This window comes from Polistes canadensis, unplaced genomic scaffold (genome assembly GCF_001313835.1).
Source record: "Polistes canadensis isolate GaletaPanama2010 unplaced genomic scaffold, ASM131383v1 scaffold_93, whole genome shotgun sequence".
Classification (NCBI taxonomy): Eukaryota; Metazoa; Arthropoda; class Insecta; order Hymenoptera; family Vespidae; genus Polistes; species Polistes canadensis.
Window position 1 is genome coordinate 344,659 of NW_014569640.1, and position 24,898 is coordinate 369,556.

At 34.6% G+C, this 24,898-nt stretch overlaps 1 protein-coding gene across 2 annotated transcripts in view; it reads right to left on the reverse strand.

Moving 5' to 3' along the window:
- Window positions 1-24,898, reverse strand: part of LOC106787135 (protein rhomboid) — a 124,237-nt gene that overhangs the window by 17,496 nt on the left and 81,843 nt on the right. For both annotated transcript variants that reach the window (XM_014749251.1, XM_014749250.1), the window contains exons 3-4: window positions 14,338-14,480; window positions 3,897-4,009 (exon numbers count right to left, since the gene is read on the reverse strand). In XM_014749251.1, the coding sequence (XP_014604737.1) occupies window positions 3,897-4,009; window positions 14,338-14,480 (256 nt within the window). The remainder of the gene's footprint in view (window positions 1-3,896; window positions 4,010-14,337; window positions 14,481-24,898) is intronic.

The following is a 24,898-nucleotide window of genomic DNA, read 5'->3' on the forward strand; positions in this document are numbered from 1 at the left end:
GTACATATATCCTATGTATCTATCGCTGTTATGTCTGACCGAGGAACAACGGTGTTCTCAACCGTTATCATGTAACCACCGAAGATTTTTTTTTTTTTTTTTTTTTTTTTTTTTTTTAATTTGAATTTTTATTTGTAATTTTTGTTTACCGCCCACACAAAAATACGGCTTTATTTTCACGATCGTTCTACATTCTTTTTCCAACACCATTATCAACCTATTACGCTGCGACGTGATACCTTAAAGTACCCACGTATCTCCACCAACCATTCAGTCAATCAAAGTTTTATGCATTTACGATCAATTAAAATTCAAACTACGTCAACGGGGTATAAAAAAAGAAACAAAGTAAAAGAAAAAAGAAAAAACCCCAAACCAAAAAAATAGTTCACTCGAATGAAGTTGAAAACGAATAGAAAGGCTTTGGATATTTTAGACTTGAACTTTTGACAAATCCTATTGGATAGGTAATACCAGCTATAAATATACATATTACCATACCTACTATCTATCGTATTCTCTCAAACGATCCGTAGATCGAAAGTACAATTACATAAAAGTTGTAGGAATGGTGTTTCGAACGTATTCGCGTTTCGTTATCAAAGTGCAATTAATACTTTCGAGCGATGACCATTTATATTTCAGTCGTTCATTTCGTACCGAATAGCGTTACCAATCCCTTTCACGTTGTTCGTAAACGTTTCACATTTGAAAGAGAAAGAGAAAGAGAAAGAGAGAGAGAGAGATAGATAGAGAAAACGACCATTGGTGCAGTCGAATTATCGAAGTAGAAATGACTAGCCTATGCACAAACCCAGCAGCAGCAGTAGTAGGACAGATAACGAGTTTGACTACTGTACAGTAGTTCATACGCGAATATCTCCGACGAACACGCGACTCATCGAATGCGAATTGTGCGTTCTTTATCTCTTCCCTCTGTATCACTCTTTTCAACATCCGCTTAATAATAAAAAAAAAAAAAAAATAACAAAGCCCTTCTCAATGATCCGTTCTCTGTATTTTCGATGTTGGTTGTTTTATGGTCCTATCGAATCCGGTTAATAAACGTATTGTTGATTTTGCAAAATCATGTTGTTATGGAATAATCGTCGTTATTTTATGGATTATAATTGTTATGATATCTCTCCAATGTAGAATGAAACGTATTCCTATTATGATTATATATGTATATATAATAGAGGAGAGATAAATGTATATATTTGTATGCACGTCGATCGATAAATACACGTTTACTTCGATTTAAATAAATTTGCGAAATATATGTCGCATTTTTTTCTAATCATTAATTTACTAGAAAGTGGGGATGGATTGTTAAAGGAAGATCATGGAAGTATCTTTACGAGTAGCTCGTTTTATTTAATGATGTTAATGAAGGTAATCAAGGAGGATCGTAAAGTATTCAAACTTAAGGGACTAAATATAAATAATGTTTAGATGATGGGTAATTTTATCAGTAAAATGCAAATAAAATAAAATCATCGTTATTTTGTTGAATAATTCGTAGACTTCGGGTATTCTGTTGAACTTTTTAATAGCAAATAAAATAAAAAAATAAAAAAATAAAAAAATAGAAGAGAGAGAGAGAGAAGATGACATTTATTAAGGATAATAAAAAAAAAAACGAAAGAATAAAATAATTCTCTATTTTAAAATACATTCTCGTTCGTCCCGTTCCTTTTTTTTTGTTTTCTATTTTCCTTTTTCTTCGAATGAAAAGAAGGGAACGAATATACGTTACATGCCAATAAATCTTGGATAAGAAATTTTTAAGAGGGGTGTTGAGTCAAAAAAAAAGAGAAAGTAGTAGGAGGAAGAAAGAGATGATGATAAGGGGAAAGTAGTAACCCATAGAAAGAAGAAATTCAAAATGGTGTGGAGATGAGTTGAAACGTGTGGTATATACTAAGGATAGGATAGGGGGTGAAATGGCGGACGAGGGTTGAGGGAAACATTGTGGAAGAGATATAGAGAAGGCTTGTGGAGGGTAGATGTCGTTGCACTTGCGTCACAGCAATCGCATTACATCGTCGCGACCGCGATGCATACGAAGTAATCTTGTCGCGGTGGCCCCAGACAAGCTGTCGCCCTTTCTAGAGAGAGAGAGAGGGAGAGAGAGAAAGGAAAGAAGGGTTGGGAGGGGAAGGGGAAGAGAAACAGAGACCAAAGACAATATTTACTATGCTTATGAAACTCGCGTTTCGTAAATTACAAAGATCGCGTGCGTGCATGCGTACGTGTGTTTGTTTCTGTGTGTGCACACGTACCTGCGAATTAATTATAATTAATAAAGAAAATTGATTAAATAAAAATAAATGAAGGAAATAATGAAAGAGAGAAGGAAGGAAGGAAGGAAGGAAGGAAGGAAGGAAGGAAGGAAGGAAGGAAGGAAGGAAGGAAAGAAAGAAATAAAGAAAGATAGCGTTATATAATATAATTATTATTATAAAAGATAAGAAGAGAGATAAGAGTTAAAAAGTATGGAAAAAATAATATATGAGTTTAGTTACGGTAGAAAAAATTCTTATTATTTTGTTAAGTTGTGTGTTGAAATATTTGTTTCATGGATTTCTTTCTCTTTTCTTTTTATTTTTTTTTTTTTTTTTTTTTTTTTTTTCTTCTTAGTTTCTTTTTTTTCTCTACATTTAAATTGAAATTTATTTTCCCCATTATGAGGGATGAATTTAGAAGGAAGAAAAGAAGAAAAACAAAAAGAAGAAAAACAAAAAGAAATAACATTTTCAATGTTGGATTATTAAAGATTATAACAACAACAAAAAAAAAAAAATCGTAGTAGATATCGATCGTGGTATCGGGTAAATCGCTACACAATTTCTCTAATAACAGACTTCGGCATTATCTAAAACGAGGAGAAGGAAAAGAGAGGGAGGATGAGGGAAGAGAAGAGGAGGCAGGCAGGCAGGCAGGCGATAAGCCGATCGTTCCGTTCCTTAAGTTTTACCCGTTTGCGTTTCTCCACCCCTTGAAAATTCCTCCCCTATATCCCAGGGATACGTCCAATGTCTATTCTCGAATCTCCCGGTCAGGTTTATTATTCATGTGCCCTATTTTGCAACGTTTTACTTTCATGACTGCTAATAACCAGGGATCTGCGTCTAATCGAATTTATGCAAATGGCAATTAGGTGTACACGAATATATACATATAGACGACGAGAGAGAGAGAGAGAGAGAGAGAGAAGCACAGGACCACCACGTTACTGTCTCTTCGTGTAGAGAAAGAGAGTGAGAGAAAGATGGAAGGAACAGGATGAGAAAGAGAGGTAGAGGAGGTGTACCTGTACCACCATCACCACCACCACCACCACCATTATCATCACCACCTCTACTGGAAATCCCGAAACAGAGTCGGGGCACGAAGTAGAGGAGTATGAAATGGTTGTGTCGCTGTGAACACAATAGTGCGTTTACCTAAATGTACTCCTATGTGTACATAAAAGAAAGAAAGGGTGAGGGAGGGAGAGAGAGAGAGAGAACGAGACCTGTTCTTTCGGGAAATGCACACGATGCTATTCCATAATTAATATAATTACAAATAATGCAAACTTAAATCAACACACTATACTCATGCTAGGAACAAATGTTGTTCTCCAATTACAAGGCCTTCTAATTAACGCGGTGTTATTTCGAAATTAATATGCCACGGTATGGTATGAATATATGTTCTTTCGTTATCGAAATAAAGAGAAAGAGAGAGAGAGAGAGAGAGAGAGGGGAAGTGAAAGAGATTAATAAAAAAAAAATTAGACAAAGATAGAGAGAGAGAGAGAGAGAGAGAGTAAGAGAATATATATTATATAAAGTTAATATAGCGAATATAATTATTGTCACGATATATAATCATAATGATTAACTTACCGGCCAGGACTCCAGCCATATAAACAGCGGCAATCCTCAAACTTCCGTGCACCATCTCGAGTGGAAGTCCCACGACCACCTGCACTCCCAGATTAAACAACAGGTGAAGCCACCTAAAAAGAAAGGAAAAATATGATAAACGTGTTAAAAAGTGTCCTTTTTCTTCTTTTTATCGTTTGCCTTTTATTATTATTATTATTATTATTATAATATTTGTATCTTTGTAAAGATAATAGGATTATGGGAGACACGTATAAAGCAAAATGTTAAAATGATTATGCCAAGAATGATTTAAGTAATATTAAAAAACAGCAGGGCGTTTCTCGAAATGGATTTTGAAACGATTAAATTAATTAATAGATTGATGAGATATTAAAATAAAAAAGTAGCGAAAGAGTGTAAACATTATTAGGAATAATATTATGACACGGAAATGAGTAAGCTGAAAAATAAGTACTTGGAAAAATATGAGAGAGAAAGAAAAAGAATAAAAAGAATAAGAGGAAGAAGGAGAAGAAGAAGGGTGGACGGATGAAGTGGGCGACTTTGCGGTGTTTTTCCTCCAATGTTAGAATGAGAAAAATGAAAACAAAGCTAGAAACATTTAGCAAAAAGATGTCAAGGGGTCGTACATTAGCCCACGGGGGAAGATTAAAAGAGTTACCGCTTGACACGGAAGAAGGATTAAGGTGGATGAAAGAATTAAAAGCCGACGCTTTTGCGAAACGAGACAACGGCGATAAACGAGATGTAATATACTTCTTTTTCTTTTTTTTTTTTCTCTCTCTCTCTCTCTCTCTTTTCTTTCTTTTTCTTCTTCTTTTTTCGTACTCCAAAACCGGAGATCTTCAATTTTTTTCAAATAGTCTACGACGAGAGAGAGATACCCTTCTTCTTAACGTTCATCATTCTCCTTTATTACCCCCCTTTAAAACGTATCCCACATACGCGTATATATGTAACAAGTATGTGTTCTCGTGCGTGTGTGTCTATAAAAGGGATGGGAGCTCATTTAAATGAGAATACTTGAACATTTATTCGTGAAACATGATGGTACTTTAAGGATTAGTTATAATAATAAGATAAAGAATTACTTTAAAGTATAATATAATATTTCTATACATATAATGTGTGTGTCCCTGAAGTCGCTTTATGGAGTTAAAAGATTCAAAATTTGTTCTCTCTTGGTATAATGGACAAAATATTTCTATTTTATTTGTAAAACAATATACGTGATATATATATATATATTTTTTTTTCTTCTTATCTATTTTATTATTCACAATAAAGATTTTTGAGATGTTCTGTAGAAGAGAATAGGTTGAAAAGTATGTTTGATCGATGGAACATTGTTACTACGTTAGACTCCAAATTTGTTAACCAACCAAATACTAACTCAAAATTCATGTGTTATATTTCAAGTATATTAATAAATAAATTTCGTTGGGAAATAAAAATTGATTTATCAAATAAAATATATAAAATCAAATATTTTCATTTTGAAAAAACGTTAAAATCGTTTGAAATTATTCGATAAAAAACTGAAATTTCGATTTAACGTTAACTTAAGTGGAAACACGCGGTAAGATAAAAATGATAAAAGAGAAATAGAAAGAGAGAGAGAGAGAGAGAGAGAGAGAGAGAAATATAAAATATATGAAATGTAGCAGAATCGTGAAGATAGAAAACAAAAGTTTAGAGTAAGGAAAAGTCAAAAAGGGCGAAAGAAGAAAAGGGCATCATCGTTCTTTCTAGTCTGAGATTTAACCGACCAACCGTGTCTATCGGATGGGAAGTAAAAAGGAACGAAAAGAGGATAGTGGCTTGCTTGGAAACGCGTCAGAGGAAAATCCGAGCAATTATGCATCTTATCTCGCGAGTGAGGGTAGAGAAAGTTTCTTTACCCAGGAGAGTCTCGGAGAGTGAGTATGAGAAAGTGTGAGAGAGTGAGAGAGAGAGAGAGAGAGAATAACTTGGATACGTAAGTAGAGAAGGTCGTAGCTACTTATCCGCCATGTTGTACACCCGGGAGCGTGGAAAATCACAAAGATCTACTATGCATATTCTCGACTTAGTATCGAACGCTTAAAATGAAATTCTCTCTCTCTCTCTCTCTCTCTCTCTCTCTCTCTTGTCAGAGATTATATATATATATATATTTATAATATAGTTTAACGATAATAAATTTCGATTATTTCCGATTAAATTTTGATAAAATATTATTTTAAATAATTTTCGCGAGACAAATTTAGTTTAGTTTATATCAGCGTCAATTAATATACACATCGTTTAGTCATTCATTCGTAATTGTATTAAACGTGATTATTCTATGAATTATTAGAGTTAGTTATTGATTTTACTACTTTAGAATCGTTTTGTATTTAATGGATATTGGAAATATGGTAATACGTTTATACAAGAGGAATATGTAGATATGTGAAAGTACAGCAAAGAAAAAAAGAATAGAAAAAAGAAAAAACACACAAAAAAAGAAAAGGAAGAAAGAAAGGTAATTAAGTGTCGACGAAAGTTGGTGATTTTGTTCTTTTTTTTTGTTTTTTTGAAAAAGAAATATTCTTGCCCTGGTACACCCCCTTTGTTTGAACTAATTTAAACGTGTAATTACTTTCAGTAACCACGGGGTTATATTCCTACCATTTTTTTTACATTCAATCGTATGATTGATTTTCGATGGGAAATTTGTTAAAAGTTTTCCTACCTTTTTCTCTCTCGTCATTATTTGTTTTATTTTATTTTCCATTTTTTTTTTTTTTTTTTTTTTTTTTTAAATTTTTCACCTCCGTAGAAAAATGAAAATAAAGTTTTATTGATAGGACCCAACTGAAAATAAAAATCCCCCTCTCCCCACCTATTCTTTACCTTCTCTCCTTTTCCCTTTCTTCTTCTTGTCCCTCTCCCCATCCCTCTCTGTTTCTTTCAAAATCAATTCGTTGGTACGAGGTTCTGGGAAATAAGCAATTTGCATTGGTTATGAGTTTAAAGTGTATTGTCGTTGTTATTTGTAAAATGCGGTCAACGAGAAAGCAATCACTCTTAAGGTCCTATCATCGTTTACCAATTGAATCGAACTTATCATCTTTCTTGGGAGAGAAAGAGAGACAGAGAGAGAATCTTCATCGACAACTGAAACCACGTATGTGTATATAATACAATAATATTACTATATGATGTTAAATAAAAAAAAATAATCGTTATATATGAATAATATGAATTAATGAAATACGATTTTTAACTTTAACAAAATACAACTCGTACGTTTAATTGATAATATCAATAAATTCATATTTGGAAAAAAAAGAAAAAGAACACAAATTCGGATAAAAATTATAGGAGAACAAAAAAATAGGAGGTTAATAATATATTTTATTAAAAAAAAAAAAAAAAAGCAAAGAAACGATAGAATAAAGAGAGAGAGAGAGAGAGAGATAAATATAGAAATATTCGAAATTCCAAATCGATTCGTAAACGAAAGTGGTTTACTGTACGCAATCGTTGAAATGGAGCGAGAGGTGGTGGGCTCCGCTCGCTCATTCGGTTACAAAACAAAAAAGCTAACGTTTAAATCGTTCGAGCGTCGTCGCGTGCTAGCCGTGAAAATGGTCGCAATACATCGTCCATCCATTATCGCCCAAATAAATCGGTAATCATATGAAACTCAACGTCCGCTCGAACGCGTTCAATGAGCGTATCCGAACGAACGAACATTAACACATCTATATTATTATACATATTTCGATGATATCGTCATAGATTACGCACTAGTAATTTTACCTTTTAATAGAGAGGAAAGAAATAAAAATCGTTTATTCGTGGTAAAAAATTTATTTCCGACAATTTTTTTTTTTTTTTTTTTTTTATCGATATTGCTGTAATCAATCGTCATTAGGAAAAAAAAAAAAAAACAGAGTTTTGATTTTCATATATTTTGTAATTACGGTCGATTAATTTCTCTAAGCGCATCTCTTCTCACAAATTCAAAACAATTTGTTAGTTCGACAAAATTAAATAAAAAAAAAAAAAGAGAGATTTATATGGTTGTTGAAAAAGTGTCTCTCCTTTTATAGATTTCGTATACATATTCATATAACGAGTAGAGAAGTAGCTTTCGTTAGTCTCATTTACGAACTATTCGCAAATTATAGATGACATGTATATATATATTCGTCTTTGTCTTTGTTTTTCAGTCTCTCATTTGCTTAGAAATAATACTCGCGTACCAACAACGTTATACACATACATACATACATACATAATATATATATATATTTATCGACCAAACGAGGTATTATCATTTATTTCACTTAGCACGAGAATGTAATTGTTTATTCATGCAGAGTTACACTTTGAACTATAAGAAAATGTTATAACATTTAAATTTTAATACGATCGATCAACAATTAATGTAAATAAGAAGCTACTGCGAAAAGAAATTGCGTAGATTAAGGGAGAAAGAAAAAGAAGAATGGCATGGTCGAAAGGGAAGGGAGGAGGAGGAGGAGGAGGGGGGTTATACAAAAGGGGACTGTCTACTTTCCATGAAATAATTCTACCAGTTCGAAGACGTCTAAGATATATCGGTATCGATTTGTAGTAAGTACGCAATCGTCGAAATGGAGCATGGCAAGAAGAAGAAGAAGAAGAAGAAGGGTCGACCAGAGATTTTACCGATTCCACCCCTTTTTTCGGTCATTCCCCCTTCTCCATTGTATAATATAAATGTATATGTATATTATATAGTAGAGATATATGATAGAAAGTAAATGAGAATGTGATTTCTTTCGTGAAATTATACGAAAAAGAAAAAGAAACAAAAGAAAAAAAAAAGAAGATAAATCATCATGTATTTTTTTTTTCATTATCGATAACGCCGATCAATTTTTTTAAGAATCAAAAAGGATAATAAAAGATAATCTCGTATACGGATAAGAATGCAACCGTTCGAACTATTAATTAGCGTCCAATTAAAACGTAATCGATGTAGTTGATCGTGAATCTTCGCGTGACTCGAACGCGTTTGTGTTCGTCAAATTCCCATTCGTGAATTTTCTCGAATTATTCTCGACATTGAAATCATCAACCTAATCCTGACATTTAAAGTAATTAGAAAATGAATCTATTCGAATTTGAAGTATAGATCGTACGGAGTTATATTACATTTCTATCTCTCTCTCTCTCTCTCTCTCCTTTCATACGTTTTCACGTGATACAATAATAAAAGTTTGGATTTATTACGTAACTGAATAAAACAGAAAGAGAGAGAGAGAGAGAGAGAGAAATGGAAAGAGAGATTTTTAGAAATTCAATCGGATCGAATATCGTAGATAAACAAAGCTTTGTCGAAAGTTCGTATCCCCGGTCTGAGGAATCAAGTCATCTAGGCGAGTTCAATCGTTCTCTGATAATTAATTAAGGTATCGAAAACTTGCCATTCAACGTACAACTGTTCGAGATTTCAATATTGACGTTATTTTCGAATCGATCTGTAGTATACGAAGAGGAATACGATAGCTTTTCTTCTATTAACGAAAATTAGAAAAAAAAAAAAAAAGAAAAAAGAGAACCCTTTATTAAAGCATACGAGATATATGTTTCTTTTTCATTCTATCTTGAATCGATCAATTTTTTATTTAATATTTTATTCTAATATCAAAGACGCGATTTTTGCGTTCTCATAGATAAATCTTACTTTTTCCAACGGAAATTGTTCTCTTTTCCAAAAATCGTATTATTTATATTTATTATTTTATAGAAAATTGTTCTTTTGTTTTTCGAATCGAATAAAGAAAATAATAATAATAATAATGATAATAATAAATACGAATAAAAATATCTGATATATTTTTTGTTTACCCGACGATTAATACGAACAAATTACTCGTCGTAATTGGAAAACGCGTAAGAAGAATTTAAAAAAGAAATAAATCACGAGTTTCAAAAGGATTGAAATAAAAAAAACAAGCGATCCATCTTATGTTTCGCAGAAAATCATTGTTGAGATATACGAGCTAAAAGAAATGTGTTTTCTTTTTTTTCTCCGTGTGTGATATGAGAAAGTTTAAACAAAGTTAAGGAAAAAAAGTTCTAAGAAGTAAGAAGTAACTAAGAAAGCCATATATATATATATATATATATATATATATATATATATATACGAGAAGAAAATATATTAAAAGAAAAATGAAATAGAAAAAAAAGAAGAAAGAGGATAAGGGGGTGAGGGAGGGTGGGGGACAGGAAATTTAGATCGAATAAGACATAACACTCGCGGAAAGGAATTCAAGTTGAAAAGGGATTAATTCTTGAAACCGCGTCGTAACCGATAGAAAGTACGGTAAGTTCGCCACAACCTGACGGCTAATTGTAAAGCACGCCGAGTAAATCCAAGCACCGCCCTGTACCTCCCTCCCTTCCTTCCCCGTTTTCTCTCAACAATCCCCCTCTTTCTTGGTTATATCCCCTTTTCTTGGTACTCAAGTGCGAGAAGGAGCAACCAAGCAGCCCTTATTCGACTACAAGTAACGCGCGTTCACCACCACCACCACCCCTCGAGTTGTTACTTCGAGCCAAGCTTCTACTATATTCTTACTCAACCATCCTACCCTATCTTACCCCATCCCACCCTAACCCTTGCTATAATTTGTACGCGCTCGGTCTTTAGTAGTATAGACGAAGAAAGTTTTCGTCCGATTTACGTCGACGAGACTCGCTACGTCATCCTCCATCGTCCTCTTAGTAGCTACCTTACCACCATTTGTAGTATTAGTTGTGTTAGTGTTAGAGTTGTGACGGTGATCATCATGGTGGTTGGGACTCGGTTATATATATATATATATATATATATATATGTAGGTATAAGCGGTAAACGTGGACTAGACGATATTAAAGGTAAACCTCACCCCTTCCCCCCGTTGGCCCCTCTTGGCTCCATTTATGCGACATTAGAGACTTTCGTATAATAGTGACGAGGAGGAAAAGGAGGAGGAGGAGGAGGAGGAACAGGAACGTAGACAACGAGGAGGACGACGACGACGATGTTGGTGAACGGAATCTTTGCGGAGTGCATGCATAATGCTGCTGCTCGAGACTTGTATCAGAACGGGATGAAAAAAGAAAAAAAGAAAAAAAAAAAGAAAGAAATCAGACATAATGCGAATAATTTTATAATAAACTCTCTTCTTATCTATTTATACATTTTTTTGGGGGGGGGAGGAGGAGAAGAAGGAGGGAGACTTTTGTTTTCTTTTCTGTTTTTGTTCGTTTATTTTTATTTATATTTGTTTCTTCGTATAGATATGTTGTACGGATATTTTTATTTCTACTACAACGGGGATATAGGATTTTTCTAAGAACAATGACAAAGTTTAAAGATATCTAGCAGGGTTGTCAGAGAATGGAAGAACAATCTCGTTCTAATAGCCTTCGGGTTTCGTATAGATGCGTATCACGTGACCACCAAAAAGAAGGAAGAAGAGGAAGAATAAGAAGAAGTAGAAGAAGAAGAAGAAGAAGTGGTTATATCTTCCACAAAATTTACGACAAACATTAAAGTCGAGCTCCTAGAAGAGGAGAAGGATGAGGAGAAGAATGAGGAGAAGGAGGAGGTCGTGGAAGTCTTTGGACAAACTTTTCAACATTAGCAAAGTGTGCTTTCAAAATATCTGTAAGCGTATCTTCTTTCTCTCTCTCTCTCTCTCTTTCTTTTTTTCTTTCTCTCTTATCTTTTGTCCTCTGTCTTTCTCACTCACTCCGTTGAGCTTCTCTATCTTATTTCTTTGACTCGACCTACGGGACGGCGCGGTATCGGAAGTTCAAGTTGATACGAATATGCATCTAATTAAAAACTCTTGATATGGTGATTAAAGGTAGAGAAGGAAGTTATATATATATATATATCGTTGGGGTTGGAAGCTACTCGGAAAAGTTAAGCTTGTGTCTACGTTAGCTTCTATTAATGGTAACCGGTTATGCTACGTTAGCAGAAAATTAACACGTTAATTAAATACAATGTCGTGGCTTCCCTTTCTTCATTTTCATCATCATCATCATCATCATCATCATCATTTTCTTCTTGATCAAAGTAAAGAACTATATCATTATAATATATCTCGTGGAATATCCAAATATATACATATATAATATAGTATAATATAGTATAAAGAATATGTGTAAAGAATGAAAGAAATAAAGGTATAAAAGAAAAAAAAGAAATTTATAAATGAAAGAAATGAATTCTGGAATTTTCGAAAGCCTAGAAATTCCTGAGGCCTCGATGATATTACAAAAGAGAATAACAAAAAAAAGGGTTCCCTTTGAGATCTCAAATCAATAGTGGACGACGAAAAGGGACATAGACACACACACACACACACACATGGTGATGAAAAAGAGAAAATGGGGAATACGCGTCCTTTTTTTCGGCATTCCTCTCTCGTAGCGTGAACTCGGCGATACCATTGTCCGATCTGGATTCATTCTATGTGCCACGTTGGCTTCCTGCAATTACCGCGATTGTCTCGATTTTTCCTTTACTTCCGTCTTTCTCACAGTCTCTGTCTCTCTTTGTACCCCTAATCCACTATATGTACTTACTATTACTACTATTACTACTACTACTATTACTAATACTTTCTTCTTTCTCGTACCTTTTCTTACCTAGCACCATCGGTCAATTTTATTATCGTCGATATGCTACAACTGTTTTTCATAATTATTCTTATTATATTATTAATTAATTAAATTGAGAACAAAAGGAAAATAATTAAAACACACGAATAATTTCTCTCGTCGTCTCTCTCTCTGTGTTATTTTCAACGTTTCCTTTCAATTATTCCCGTCTATTGATTTATTATTTAATTTTTCTTATTTTGGTTATTTCTTTAATCAATATCAATCCAACTTATCATTATTTTACACGGAATATCGGATTTCGTTTATCGATATATCTTTCAGTACACACACACATATATATATATATGTATCTATGTACTTATGTATGTATGTGTGTGTGTAAATATACTTGTGATCGTGTTTGCGATCTTGGCATGCCTCGAGTGAGACGTTAATATACAATAGCAATGGTTTATATATATAATGATTTTATATCAAAAGGGACAAATAAAGAGAAAGAAAAAGAGAGAGAGAGAAAGAGAAAGAGAGAGAGAGAGAGAGAGAGGAAGTCATGAAACTGCTAAAAGAGAGAAAAGCAGAAAGGTTGTGCTCGTACGGCGTGGAAAATGCTGGGTCACTCTTATCGCTCTGGTTCCATACGCACGTAGGGAAAACGGTCGCCTTATCTGGCGTTTCCATGAATAATTTAGAGAGCTTCGTGCTGAAAACTTTTGTACCGGTTTTCGCGCTCTCTTCGCGTATGCGAGTATGCAAGAGAAAACGAAAACTAAAACGAAAACGAATACGGAAAAGAAGGGAAAAAAGAAAGAATGAGAACGAAGGGGAGATACAAAAGAGGAAAAACCAACACCCACCCATCCGCGAATTGTAGCATGGCAAGTCGTGCGAGCGAGTAGAGAAAAATTCGTAATGCGAAGGAAGGAAGGAAGGAACAGTGGAAAAAAACGCTTCGCGAGAAAATAGGTACACACCGCGCACAGTGAGAAAGAGAATGAAAGAAAGAGACAAAAAGAAACTAGGGAAGGAAAATGGGGGGGGAAAAGACCGGGCATTTTCTATTGTCAAAGGAAGGTGCTGCTCGCGCGTGCCAATGTGGTGGTACACACTTATGTAATGTCAATCCTCCTCCTTCTTGTTCAGGGAGAAAAAAATTCAATCGATTCTGCAACACTCCAGGTTTCGTTACCGTCAACACAAGAGAAGAAGAGAGAACAATAACGGGGTAGAAATGAATAAAAGTTGGCTGGAAATGACACGAGTATCGCATATTCTATGATTAATGAGAACGATTATCCTTGAAATAGAAAGAATTCCTTAAAGAAACGAAATTAATGGAAAACAACGATAATTAAATATATATATATATATATAACAAATATTCTCACATTTATTTATATTCTAATTGATATCATCATGGAAACAATGTCGATTAAATTTTAAACGAGGAAATAGAAATAGAGAAAAGAAATATATTCAAAGTGAAACTTTTACGAGTTGGCCAATCTCGATTGTCCATGAATCGTATCGATGTTAAATAAATTACTCGATCTATAAGAGAGCCCTTTAAAAGGCGTTTTCATGAACGAAAATCTCTCTCGTTGAACGTAGCTCTTGTAATGCTATCCTCCATTTTAAATTCTCTCCCTCTCTCTCTTTCTCTCTCTCTCTCTTTTTCTCTTAATGTTTTTGCGAACGATCGAGTTGGTTTTTCGTTAGGTTATAGGGCTTTTGGGGTTGAAAGAGGAAGATGAAGGAGGGTGGGTCGATTCGAAATAGGTTTTAAAAGACTTACCCAGCATGAAGGAACATATAGAAGGCGAACCTCCAAAGCTCGAGGCGTTTGTCCGGCCTGTAGATGAAGACACTGTCGATCGGTACTGGACCCGAGGGATTAACCTCGCCCTTTGCCACGGTGTAATAAGTGAAGAAGCCCAACTGAAAAAAGAAAAAACAAAATATAAAATTGATATGGATGACACGTTGAATTATATTATATTTTAAAATATTCATTATTTTTTAACATTAAATCTCTATACCAATAGTTTATTAATATTTATATTATATTATAATCGGTCAAAAAAATTGGCATTTATAATTGTATTAATATAATAATTTGTAAACTGTTCACGGGTTCGATACATTTATCTACGAACATTTTCTCATATTTATTCAATACCACCAAAGAGGTATTTGTCTTTTTATCGTATATCTGAAACCAAGTGTCACTAACCGCGCCCAGGTTACTTGACTTTAACCGATCGGTAGCCAAAAATTAGTGATTTAACATAAATCAAACTCTCAGTATAATTGTCGGAAAGTTAAATAAGATTGAATTCAAAATTTCAGACGATTGATATATTAAACAAATATAAAACATGATTTATATTGAATAATATCAATAACGTTTTGTGGACTGTAAAAAAGGAGTCAATTTATATTAATCAGAATCGTCATTTACAGATTGCCTTATACAATAATATAAAGTATCGATCCGAGACTGAACGTTCTCGTGTGAGAGTACAATAATAATGCAATAAAATTGTGTCGTAACTGCAGTCCCTCAAACTTCCCTCTTTGAATTCCACCCGCCTCCTATTATCCCATCGTATCGTCCTTCAGCACTCTCTCTCTCTCTCTCTCTCTCTCTCTCGTTTCCCTAGGATTGTGCCTGCACGAGTTATAAACGTTTCCATTCTTCAACGTACGTGGAGTGAGTGAGTGAGTGAGTGCGTGCGTGCGTATGTGCAAGCGGAGCTTTCTTGCATGAAAAACCGTACACGTGCGGTTCGTTCGTTTTACACGAAATTTCTCCGCCCACTCTTTTCTTTCATAAATATGCACTTGCCGTTTAGTTTCCGCTTTTATTATAATAAATGAGACGGTTGTTTTTGCGTATTCGACTAAGGGGGACGATAGGAAAACTTTTTTTTTTATCTTGGTTACGCATCTGGTCGTGTGTGTCGGAGAAACAAAAAAAAGAGAGAAATATATGAGAGATTGGATAGGGAGGAGGAATACAAAACGACGTAACTTGAACGTGAAAATATCCCTCATTGCGAAATCGAACACGGAATGGGGAAAAAGGGAGGATGAGTTGAAAGTGGGGAGGAAGGGGTAGGAAATTATTCTCTACATCGCGTTCTCCCTTTTTCTTCTTCTTATTCTTCTTCTTCTTATTCTTTTTGTTCCTTTTATTTTTTCCCTTCCACTTGAAAATCATTGTCTAATAATGCTCGGTAGTTTTTCTCTCTCTTTCCCCCACCCTTTCTTCTCTTTCTTTTTTTTTTTTTTAACTTTAAAAAGAAAAAATTCCCCAACGACGACAGATCGTCGAACTTATATACCTCCCCCACCGCTTTTCTCTGACTCTTCTCTTCTTTTCTCTTTCCGACCCCCCTTCTCGCGTGCATTTCCTATCGTAGAAATCCAATGGCGCAACGACGAACGAAATTGCCATGTTAATTAGGACATTCCGTTCGGCACGGAAAAACGTGCCGAACGGAACGCACGATTAAGCGCGGTGCGTTTACCAACGGGGAAAACGTGACGCGGATCGCCAATGAAACGCGAGTCGAACGAAATTTCATTAGGGCGTCGTCAATTGTAATTTAACAAAAAAAAAAAAAAAAAATCAAGAATGAAAAAGACCAAAAGAAAAAAAGGAAGGTGAAAACAAGAACAAAAAAAAGAAAATAGAATAGAGCTGAAGGAAGAACAACAAGAAAAGGGGTGGGGGTGGGGGTGAGGTCGAGGTAAAAAAAAAAATAGAAAATAGGTTTAGAATATAGGACGAGCATCCTATTTAATTGACATTCGCAGCAAGTAGGGGTACGTCTTTCGTAAAAATAAAACGATGCCACGTTCCTATAGGTTTCTTTTGCTTCGTTCAGTAGTAGTACTAAAGCTGCTAGTACTGTTGAACGTTCGCGAGAGTACAGACGACGACACATAGCTATGCATATCCTCTCCTCCTCCTCCTCTAGCCAGCTATCCCAAGATTGCGTTTCTCCTTCTTTTTCACGAGAAATTCGAACGATCGACGACGAACAGCCAGCCGCCTTATTTCCTTATTCACCTTTTCCTTATTTCCCTTCTTCTTCTTCTTCTTCTACTACTCTTTACTAGAGTCTTCTTCCATTGCACGAAGTAGAAAAGAGTAAAAAAAAGTGTGCACACCATGGCACTCCTTGACGCTCTTTCTCTCTCTCTCTCTCTCTCTCTTTGAAACTGCGTTTCACTCACTCACCCTCTCTCTCTCTCTTTCTTTCTTTTTCTTGGTACGACACAAATATTTCTTCTTTTGCATATCGAGCGAGGAAGAAGAACCCTGCACGACGACCATTTGCATTCCTCTGTGTCTTCCTCCACCCTTTCCTCCTTTTTCCGTTTCTCCCAACCCTCTTTCCCACCCAAACCCTCCTTTTTCTCTTTTATCGCCATCTTTTTCTTCCCTCGATAGAAGATGTTTCCATTCTCAAGGAGTTACGTGCCTTCGCTCGATTCGAAGCGTTACCTTCTTTTTCCTTCCCCTCCAATCCCTTCTTTTTCTTCTTCTTTTTCTTCTTTTTCTTGTTACTCCATCCAACGACACGGAACCTGCTGTCCCGTAACGATATCTCGCAAATTTTTCTACCTTTATTGCGTTCGAGAACACGAAATTATCTATCTCTTTGATATTTATATACATGCACATATATATACATTTACGTATATAAATAACGTGAAGTAAATTCATGTACGTATTATAGCCTGTTGCTTACGCTTTTTGTACAATTATCTTTTAAATAGGTAGATATATATATATTACTACAAAAATGATTTATTTATTTCTTTTGAAATTATTATTATCCTTCTTTTATATTAATGTAAGTAGAAATCGGGTATATACTTGCTTGGATATTGAACAAAATTACAATAATCCGTTTCAATTTAGCGCAAAATAATCCACGTAAAAGAGTTTAATAAAAAATAATATATATATATATAAAATAGGTATACACACAGAGACACACACCTTTAGAGCGATAAGTGAAATGATAGGAAGAAAAAGATTAAGAGAAAAATTGTCGACGATATAATTCGTGTTAAATCGTGCGGAATTATGGTGCCGACATTAAAAGAGAGTCCAACCGAGTTCGGTGTTGTGTAGTACCTATGATTGTGTGATGGAATGAAGAGAAGGGTGAAAGAAGGGTGGGGGGGGGGGGGGGGGGGGGGGGGGAGAGAAGAGCAAATGGAGAAGAGAAGAGAAGAGAGGAGAGGAAAAGAAAAGGAGGAAACATTTAAACTGTATCATCCACGCGGATATATTTTATCACGCGGAAAAACAATACGCCTATTCTCGTATTTTAGCTGTTTCTCTTAGCAAAAAGCAATGTCTAAGACGCAAGGGACGACGATATTGCAAGCGTTGATTTATATTAGCCATTTGGGCTCGACTAACAGAGAGAGAAAGAGAGAAAGAGAGAGAGAGAGTGAGAGAGAATAACGGTGCACGAGAGAAAAGCAAATAATATAGAGGTTGGGGAAATCTCATACGACAGTGTAACATTACGTTCGTTCAACAATTGGGATCATTATGACATTGGTAATAAACAACATTTCCCATCTACCAAGAGTAATCTATTTTTATTTCCCCACGTTGTGCTTTTTAAACGGAAAAGAAATGCGTACCATGTCGTATTTTAACGGAGGTTAACAAATAACGAGGTCAACACTATATTACCTTTGACGCAAGTATTATTAGGTATATATCTAAAATTCGATTTACGACATTTTTTGTTGTTGTTATTTATATTGATACTACCCGAAAATTTGCTAAAAAAAAAAAGAACGTAACTTTTCGGGACGATCGTTTGGTATAGATTTTCTATACTTATTGTTTTTATTTTTATTTTATTTGATATATATATATTTAGAGATTAGTATTTGTCTATCTAAGGATATGAAAATTTGTGTAAAATTTCGTAAGATTTTCACAGTATTTAATATGCAACTGTACCGTAATAAGATATTAAATTTAAAAACAAAACAAAAAAAAAATATTTGAAAATGTTCGTTAAGGTTTTTAAAAAATTTACATTTTTCCTTCCGCGTAATTCTCTCTCTCTCTCTCTCTCTCTTTCTCTCTCCCTCTTCTTCTCGTTATATTTGCTCTTTTACCTTTCGTCTTTCTTTTTTAGTTGCCGGTCGCGTAGCAGTAAGTGTATTTTAACCATGAGAGGACGAGCGCACCCTTATTAAGCTTCATTTGCTAGTACTTTGGCTAATTGCTTCATTTCTTTCGCATCAACTTCTCTTCCCATACAGTTTCCTTCGGAACGACCAAAGTCATCTTTTCGAAATTTCGAAATATATAGGGTATAATACAATATCATTTTTATGTATCACGAAATATATTTACCATATTCGTATATATTCACACGTATATTATAAAACGCTTTAGTCTTCTGCGAGATAATTATAGAGTTTTCTCATTTATTGTACATTATAATTAAAAAATTATTCTATAACAATATATTAATATACGTTCGTTGAACATGTTAAAACGGTAAATAAGTAATAATAATCAACCGATAACGATTTATTTCTTATTCTCATTAAACAGTCATTTAATCTTTTTTTTTGTTTTTTTTTTTATTTTTCTTATCATGGCTCATGAATTCTGAACATTTTGCGTTACTCGAGTACATTAGCACTCGTGTACTTTGACTAATTAGTTCGTTTTCCCCTTGGTTTGGCTTTCCTAATATCCTCATTCCAAGTGCGCAATAAACGTCTATTCAAACAGAGGACTTCTATCGACACTTCATAGTTTCAACGAATTACGGATGTCACTGAGAATTTGGAGAGAATTTAAGTAAGAGAGAGAGAGAGAGAGAGAAACGTTGGTCGTAGAGTGGAAAACGTAAATTTACACATACACACGCACACACATATATACATAAATTAAGTGACTTACCTATGCGAAAAGCACGTTTGCATTTAGAAAAATTGTACCCGATGAAAATAATTAACGAATTCATTTAAACCTGAACAACGTATTGCATATTCCAATAGAACCCGTTCGTATATCTAGGTCGTTAAAGTTTGCATGCGAATTAATTTTAATGATTCGATTAATCCCCAACAGTTTTGCCCCATAGAATTTGCCTCTTTTTTTTCTAGATTCTCTAAAACGTAAGTAGATAAAGAGAAAAAGAGAATGAGAGAAAGAGGGTGGTGTTAGCGCAAGTGTGGATCGTTACTTTTTTCCTAGACTTTTTGTCGAGAAATTTTCGAAGACGAGAAAAGGAACGAACGCGGAACGATTCAACGGAGGATAGAATTGGTCGTATTTGAATTTGAGAATTCCACCCTCCCCCTATACCCTTACCCCTACCTACCACTATCTACCTGTTTCCGTCTTTTACTTTTCCGTTCGAAAACGTGTGTGCGCGGGTGCGAGGGTGAAAGTATGCGAGTGTTCTTGCGCAGAGAGAAAGAGATAAAAAAGGAGGGGGTTTAGGGAAGGGAAGGGGAGTGGGAAAGAGAACGCATAGAATGCAGGGATTACGGTCGTCGCGGGTGCTCTCGCACATTCTCGTATCTTGAAACACATGTTCAGAGTCACGATTCGTCCGCCTAGAGTAATTAACCTGAATCTGAGTCTACATTCTACGTTCTACTCTCCTACTCTTACTATTCCCCCCACTCTTTCCACCCCCTCGTCTCACTCATCAACCATCTTTCTCGTGCGAAACGAGTGCGCACTCGTTTTCTAAGAGAGAGAATGAGAGAGATAGAGAGAGTAAGAGAAAGATATAAAAGATAGAAAGAGAAGGACGACTACACGACGACAACGACGACGACGAGGAGGAGGAGGAGGAGGAGGAGGAGGTGGTGGAAGACGACGATGTTCCTAACGCTACAGAGAATTTGAAACTTTCGAGTAAAGACATTGCTGGCTTGAACGTTACTGGCGAAACAAAACAGGCAAGTATTTCTGAATTTCGAGCACGACCCGAACGACTACCTTCTCTTCTCGCAGTGATTCGGGACCTCGAAAACTTCTACGTAATACGAGAGAGGGTGGAACAGTAGTAGTAGTAGTAGTAGTAGTAGTAGTAATATGCAACGAAGGGGTTAAAACGCGACAACGGGACGATATTATGTCGTGCGATTTCGCGCATTAGAACGATTAAATAACGATTATAATTATGCCTTGAATAAGTTTGAAGAAAATTTGAAACAGATAGAGAAAGGGGGAACGAGCGAGGTACTTTAAAGTATCGAACACGTGTGCGTCGTGCTAGAATACTAGCTTATAATTTCTCTCTTCATATATTATATTATATTATATTATATTATATTATATTATATTATATCATATATATATATATATCTATATACATGTATATACAGTTCGGTGAGCATAATAATTCGATACAATTCGTAGCGTAGCGATTATCTATCTTAGCGTAAATATGAATAGTCTACGGTAGAACGAACAGTAAAGTCCGATTTTTAAATAAATCAAATGGAAAAACGTAGAACTAAATAAAATTGTAGTTCTCGTTTATTCGATTTTATAACAAAAAACAAAAAAAAAAGAAAAGAAAAAAAAACACCTGGTTTTGACTTAATAATGAAAAATTGTTTTACTTTGACTATATATTATAGTTTTTTTTTTTTTTTTTTCGAAGTATATGATACATATACCTATACCACCCTTTTTTTTTTTTGTTTTTCTTCGAAACCGTTCACACACAGTGGGATGGAAAAATTTTGAAAGCTGGAATATAAACTCAAAGGGTTCTTCTATAAAGAGAGGTAAAAATGAAACACTGATGTGAGGATCGTGAAACGTTCTGTTACTAACTCGACGCACGCAAACACACACATATATACACACGTAAATATAGGAACGACAAATCACAGAGAGAAGGGACGAAAGAAAGAGAGGACAGAGAGAGAGAGAGAAGGAGAAAAAGAAAGAAAGAGACGACACAACATTCGTAGGGCGTTCTGTTTATTCTTTGTTCTTAGAACGCGTTCGCTTTGTCAAGAAACTACGATGGGATTTCTTTTATCCGGCGGCTTAACGTTCTGTCGGAATCGCATTCGGACTACATCTTTCTACAGCATTTGCTTATTGTCGTTGGCTTTTAAGCCGCAGGAAAACCACGACGGCGAATATTCCAGTGGCGTGTCCTCTCAATAAACCCTGTCTTCATCTCACTGGGATAATATGTTCAAAAACAACGAACTTTCCTTTTACTTTATACAATTTCTTGCCTTTTTCTACGTATTTTTTGCATGCAATTGCAAAATAGGATTTGCCAGAAGTCAAATGTTGTTGAAAAAAAATAAGCAATTAAAATCTAATTTTTACTTGTACGTATATTTCTTTTAATTGCACGCTAACCGATGATTCGTATCTCGAAATGTGTGAAATATATAACATTGTTATATTTTAGTTATTCAATTTAAAGTAATATTATGTTTTTTTTTCCTTTTTTTTATTTAGGTTTAATCATTTTTCGAATAAAATTAATAGTATTAATAGGGGAGATAGTTAAATATGAATCTATCTTGTTCTACATTCTACATAAACAAGGCCATCTCTAATGTTCTAGAAATCATAAGTTTCCTTCTTTTTTTTTTTTATGCTTCTCACCCCCCACTTTCCCTCTCTATCTATCCATCTACCTATCTACCTATCTATCTCTCATTTCATTCTATCTTTGTTCCTTTTATTTTTTTTTCTAGTACTATTTCTACTTTTTATTATCTTCTTTTTCCTTCTTGTTCCATTACGCCTGAGAAAAAAAAGAGGAGTTAAAGAAAAGAAAAAAGAAAAAAGAAGGAAAAAGAGAAAAGAGAAAGATAAGAGAATAAAAAGGGAGATAGAAGGAAACAGTAAAGTAGAGGTCATTTTCGACATAAAACACATTATTTCTACCCACAATTCTTTCTCTACCTATTTTCTTTTCCCTTTTATTCCGAAAGCTTCTATTTTTTCTCATATTCGGAATTTCATTTTACTAGCTTTATTCGCTTAGCCACATCTCGCGAAATTTTCCTAGCTTCTCTCTCTCTCTCTCTCTCTCTCTTTATTTTCTGTCTTTCTTTTCCTTTAATTTCAATTATTTTCTTAAAAAACATTGGCGAATAATTTTACAATTTTATTCTTTGTTGTTGTTCTAATTGAAAAACCGAAATACCCATATTATTATTGCACGTATCATCAATTTTTTAATTATTATTATCATCGTTATCCTGATTATATTATTATTATTATTATTATTATTCGCGTTAAGTCTATTCTCTCGTTAACTTTTTAATCACAATATTAGAAATTACGGTAAAAGCTGTTCAAAAATAATAAGAGAAAAAAAGAGAGACGTAGAGTTAACAATTGAAATAATAAAAAATAAAACAGGAAAAAGAAAAAAAGGAAAAAAAAGCGGATCATCCATTGTATTCAGGATTCTACTCGCGCTAAGAGTAATCCGTTCTCTCTCTCTCTCTCTCTCTCTCTCTCTCTCTTTTTTTCCCTCTTTCCATGGTGTCACGAGAATCTTTGCGTAGATTTGTAAGCCGCGAATGAAATGAAAGAGGAAACTAGTGGGACCGAATGAAGAGTAAACGAAAAAGTAAGAGTGAAAGTACGTGTAAAAGAAAGAAAGAAAGACAGAAAGAGTGAGAGAGGAGATCGAGGGGGTGAAGGGAGTTAGAGGGAGGATGGAACTAATTTATTAAAGCCCCCTAGAACCGAATGAAACAAAACGGGGAGAGAGAGAGAGAGAGAGAGAGAGAGAGGGAAAGAAAAAGAGATAGAAAGAAGAAGGATCATCGAAAGAGAGAAGAAAGAGACGAAATAATGGGGCCCAGGTGAAATTAAAAGGAAGATTAATTAATTAGACGGTTCTCGTGCGTTTGAAAGTAAGTACTTTGAAAATGAACGAACGAACGAACGAACGAATGAACGGCACCAAAATATCGTAACAATGGGTTTACCCCCACCCAACCAGGCTGATAAAATTTGTAGATGGGAAAAGTCTCCACGCACAGTGACGTGATGCCACTAAAACACATACGACGAAAAAAAAAAGAAATAAAATGAAATAAAATGAAATAAAATAAAATAAAGTAAAATGGGAGCTTTTTGTGGGACTCCAGTTTTCCCCCCGTTGTCGTTGTCGTTGTTCGAAAACGTGCTTGAAATTTTGTCGATAAAAAAAAGAATAGCCCGATATTGCGTGAATACGCGCGAGCGATGTGTTACTATAATAAAAAATAATAAAAAAGAAAATTAAAAAAAAAATGAAAAAACAGAAGAAACGCGTTAAACAGCAAGTTCCGTTTTGATCGTATAATTAATGTTTCATTTAAAAAAGTACTACTTAAATGGATACACATAGAAAATAGATATGTTATTCACTTTGGTCTGTTTAAAAAGAAGGAAGAGGAAGGAAGATGATGGGGTGGTGTAAAGGATGAAGAGGAGAAGGAAATGTGACGGGGGAGGGGGGTTTAGCTCGAATAACGAATAACTTCACAATCTTACGATCGCCTTAAGTCCTCGAGCAAGTTTAATGAATTTTAACACGGAAGGACGATGACGTAACTAAAGACCTATCTTGGAATTACATTAAAGTTCGACCAAGCTCTCGATGAATTTTAATCAACGGGGAAGAACGAAAGAGTGATAGAGGGAAAGAGATATATATATACATCCGGTAGCCGGTGAACGATCACATAATAAATATAATACTTCGATATAGTATTTTTTGAACCTGTTTACTCTAAATATCTCCAACCACGTTATATTTAGGATCGGTAAACTAAGTACGTAATGTGGGAAATAGTACCAATTATTAAATTTTCTATTTAGTTTAATTCAAATAATTTTATTTATTTATTTGTTTGTTTGTTTGTTTCGCTAGTTTTTATTTTGGTCCGATATCAGAACTAACGTATGTGTGGGAGGGGGGGTAAAGACGAGTTCGATGGTCACCGTTAAAATTGCATATATTTATTAGTTGATATACGAGACAATAGATATACGAAAAGAATCGTTGCAAAAAACAACAAAATCATTGGGAGAAAATAAAAGAAATTTGTTAAGGACGTATATTTAATAAAATGTGAAAACTCGGGAAAGTATTTTTTTTCTTTCTTTTTCTTTTTTTCTTCCTCTACAAATATTAGTAGAAATACCGATAGACGGAATTACGTTGAACGAAATAATCATTTTAATTATTCAATGAATATTTAATCATACAATTTTACATGGACATAGATTGGAGACGTGGACGAGGACGGGGACGGAGGTTGATTGGTCGGTTGCGCGAGGTAGTGAGTTAACG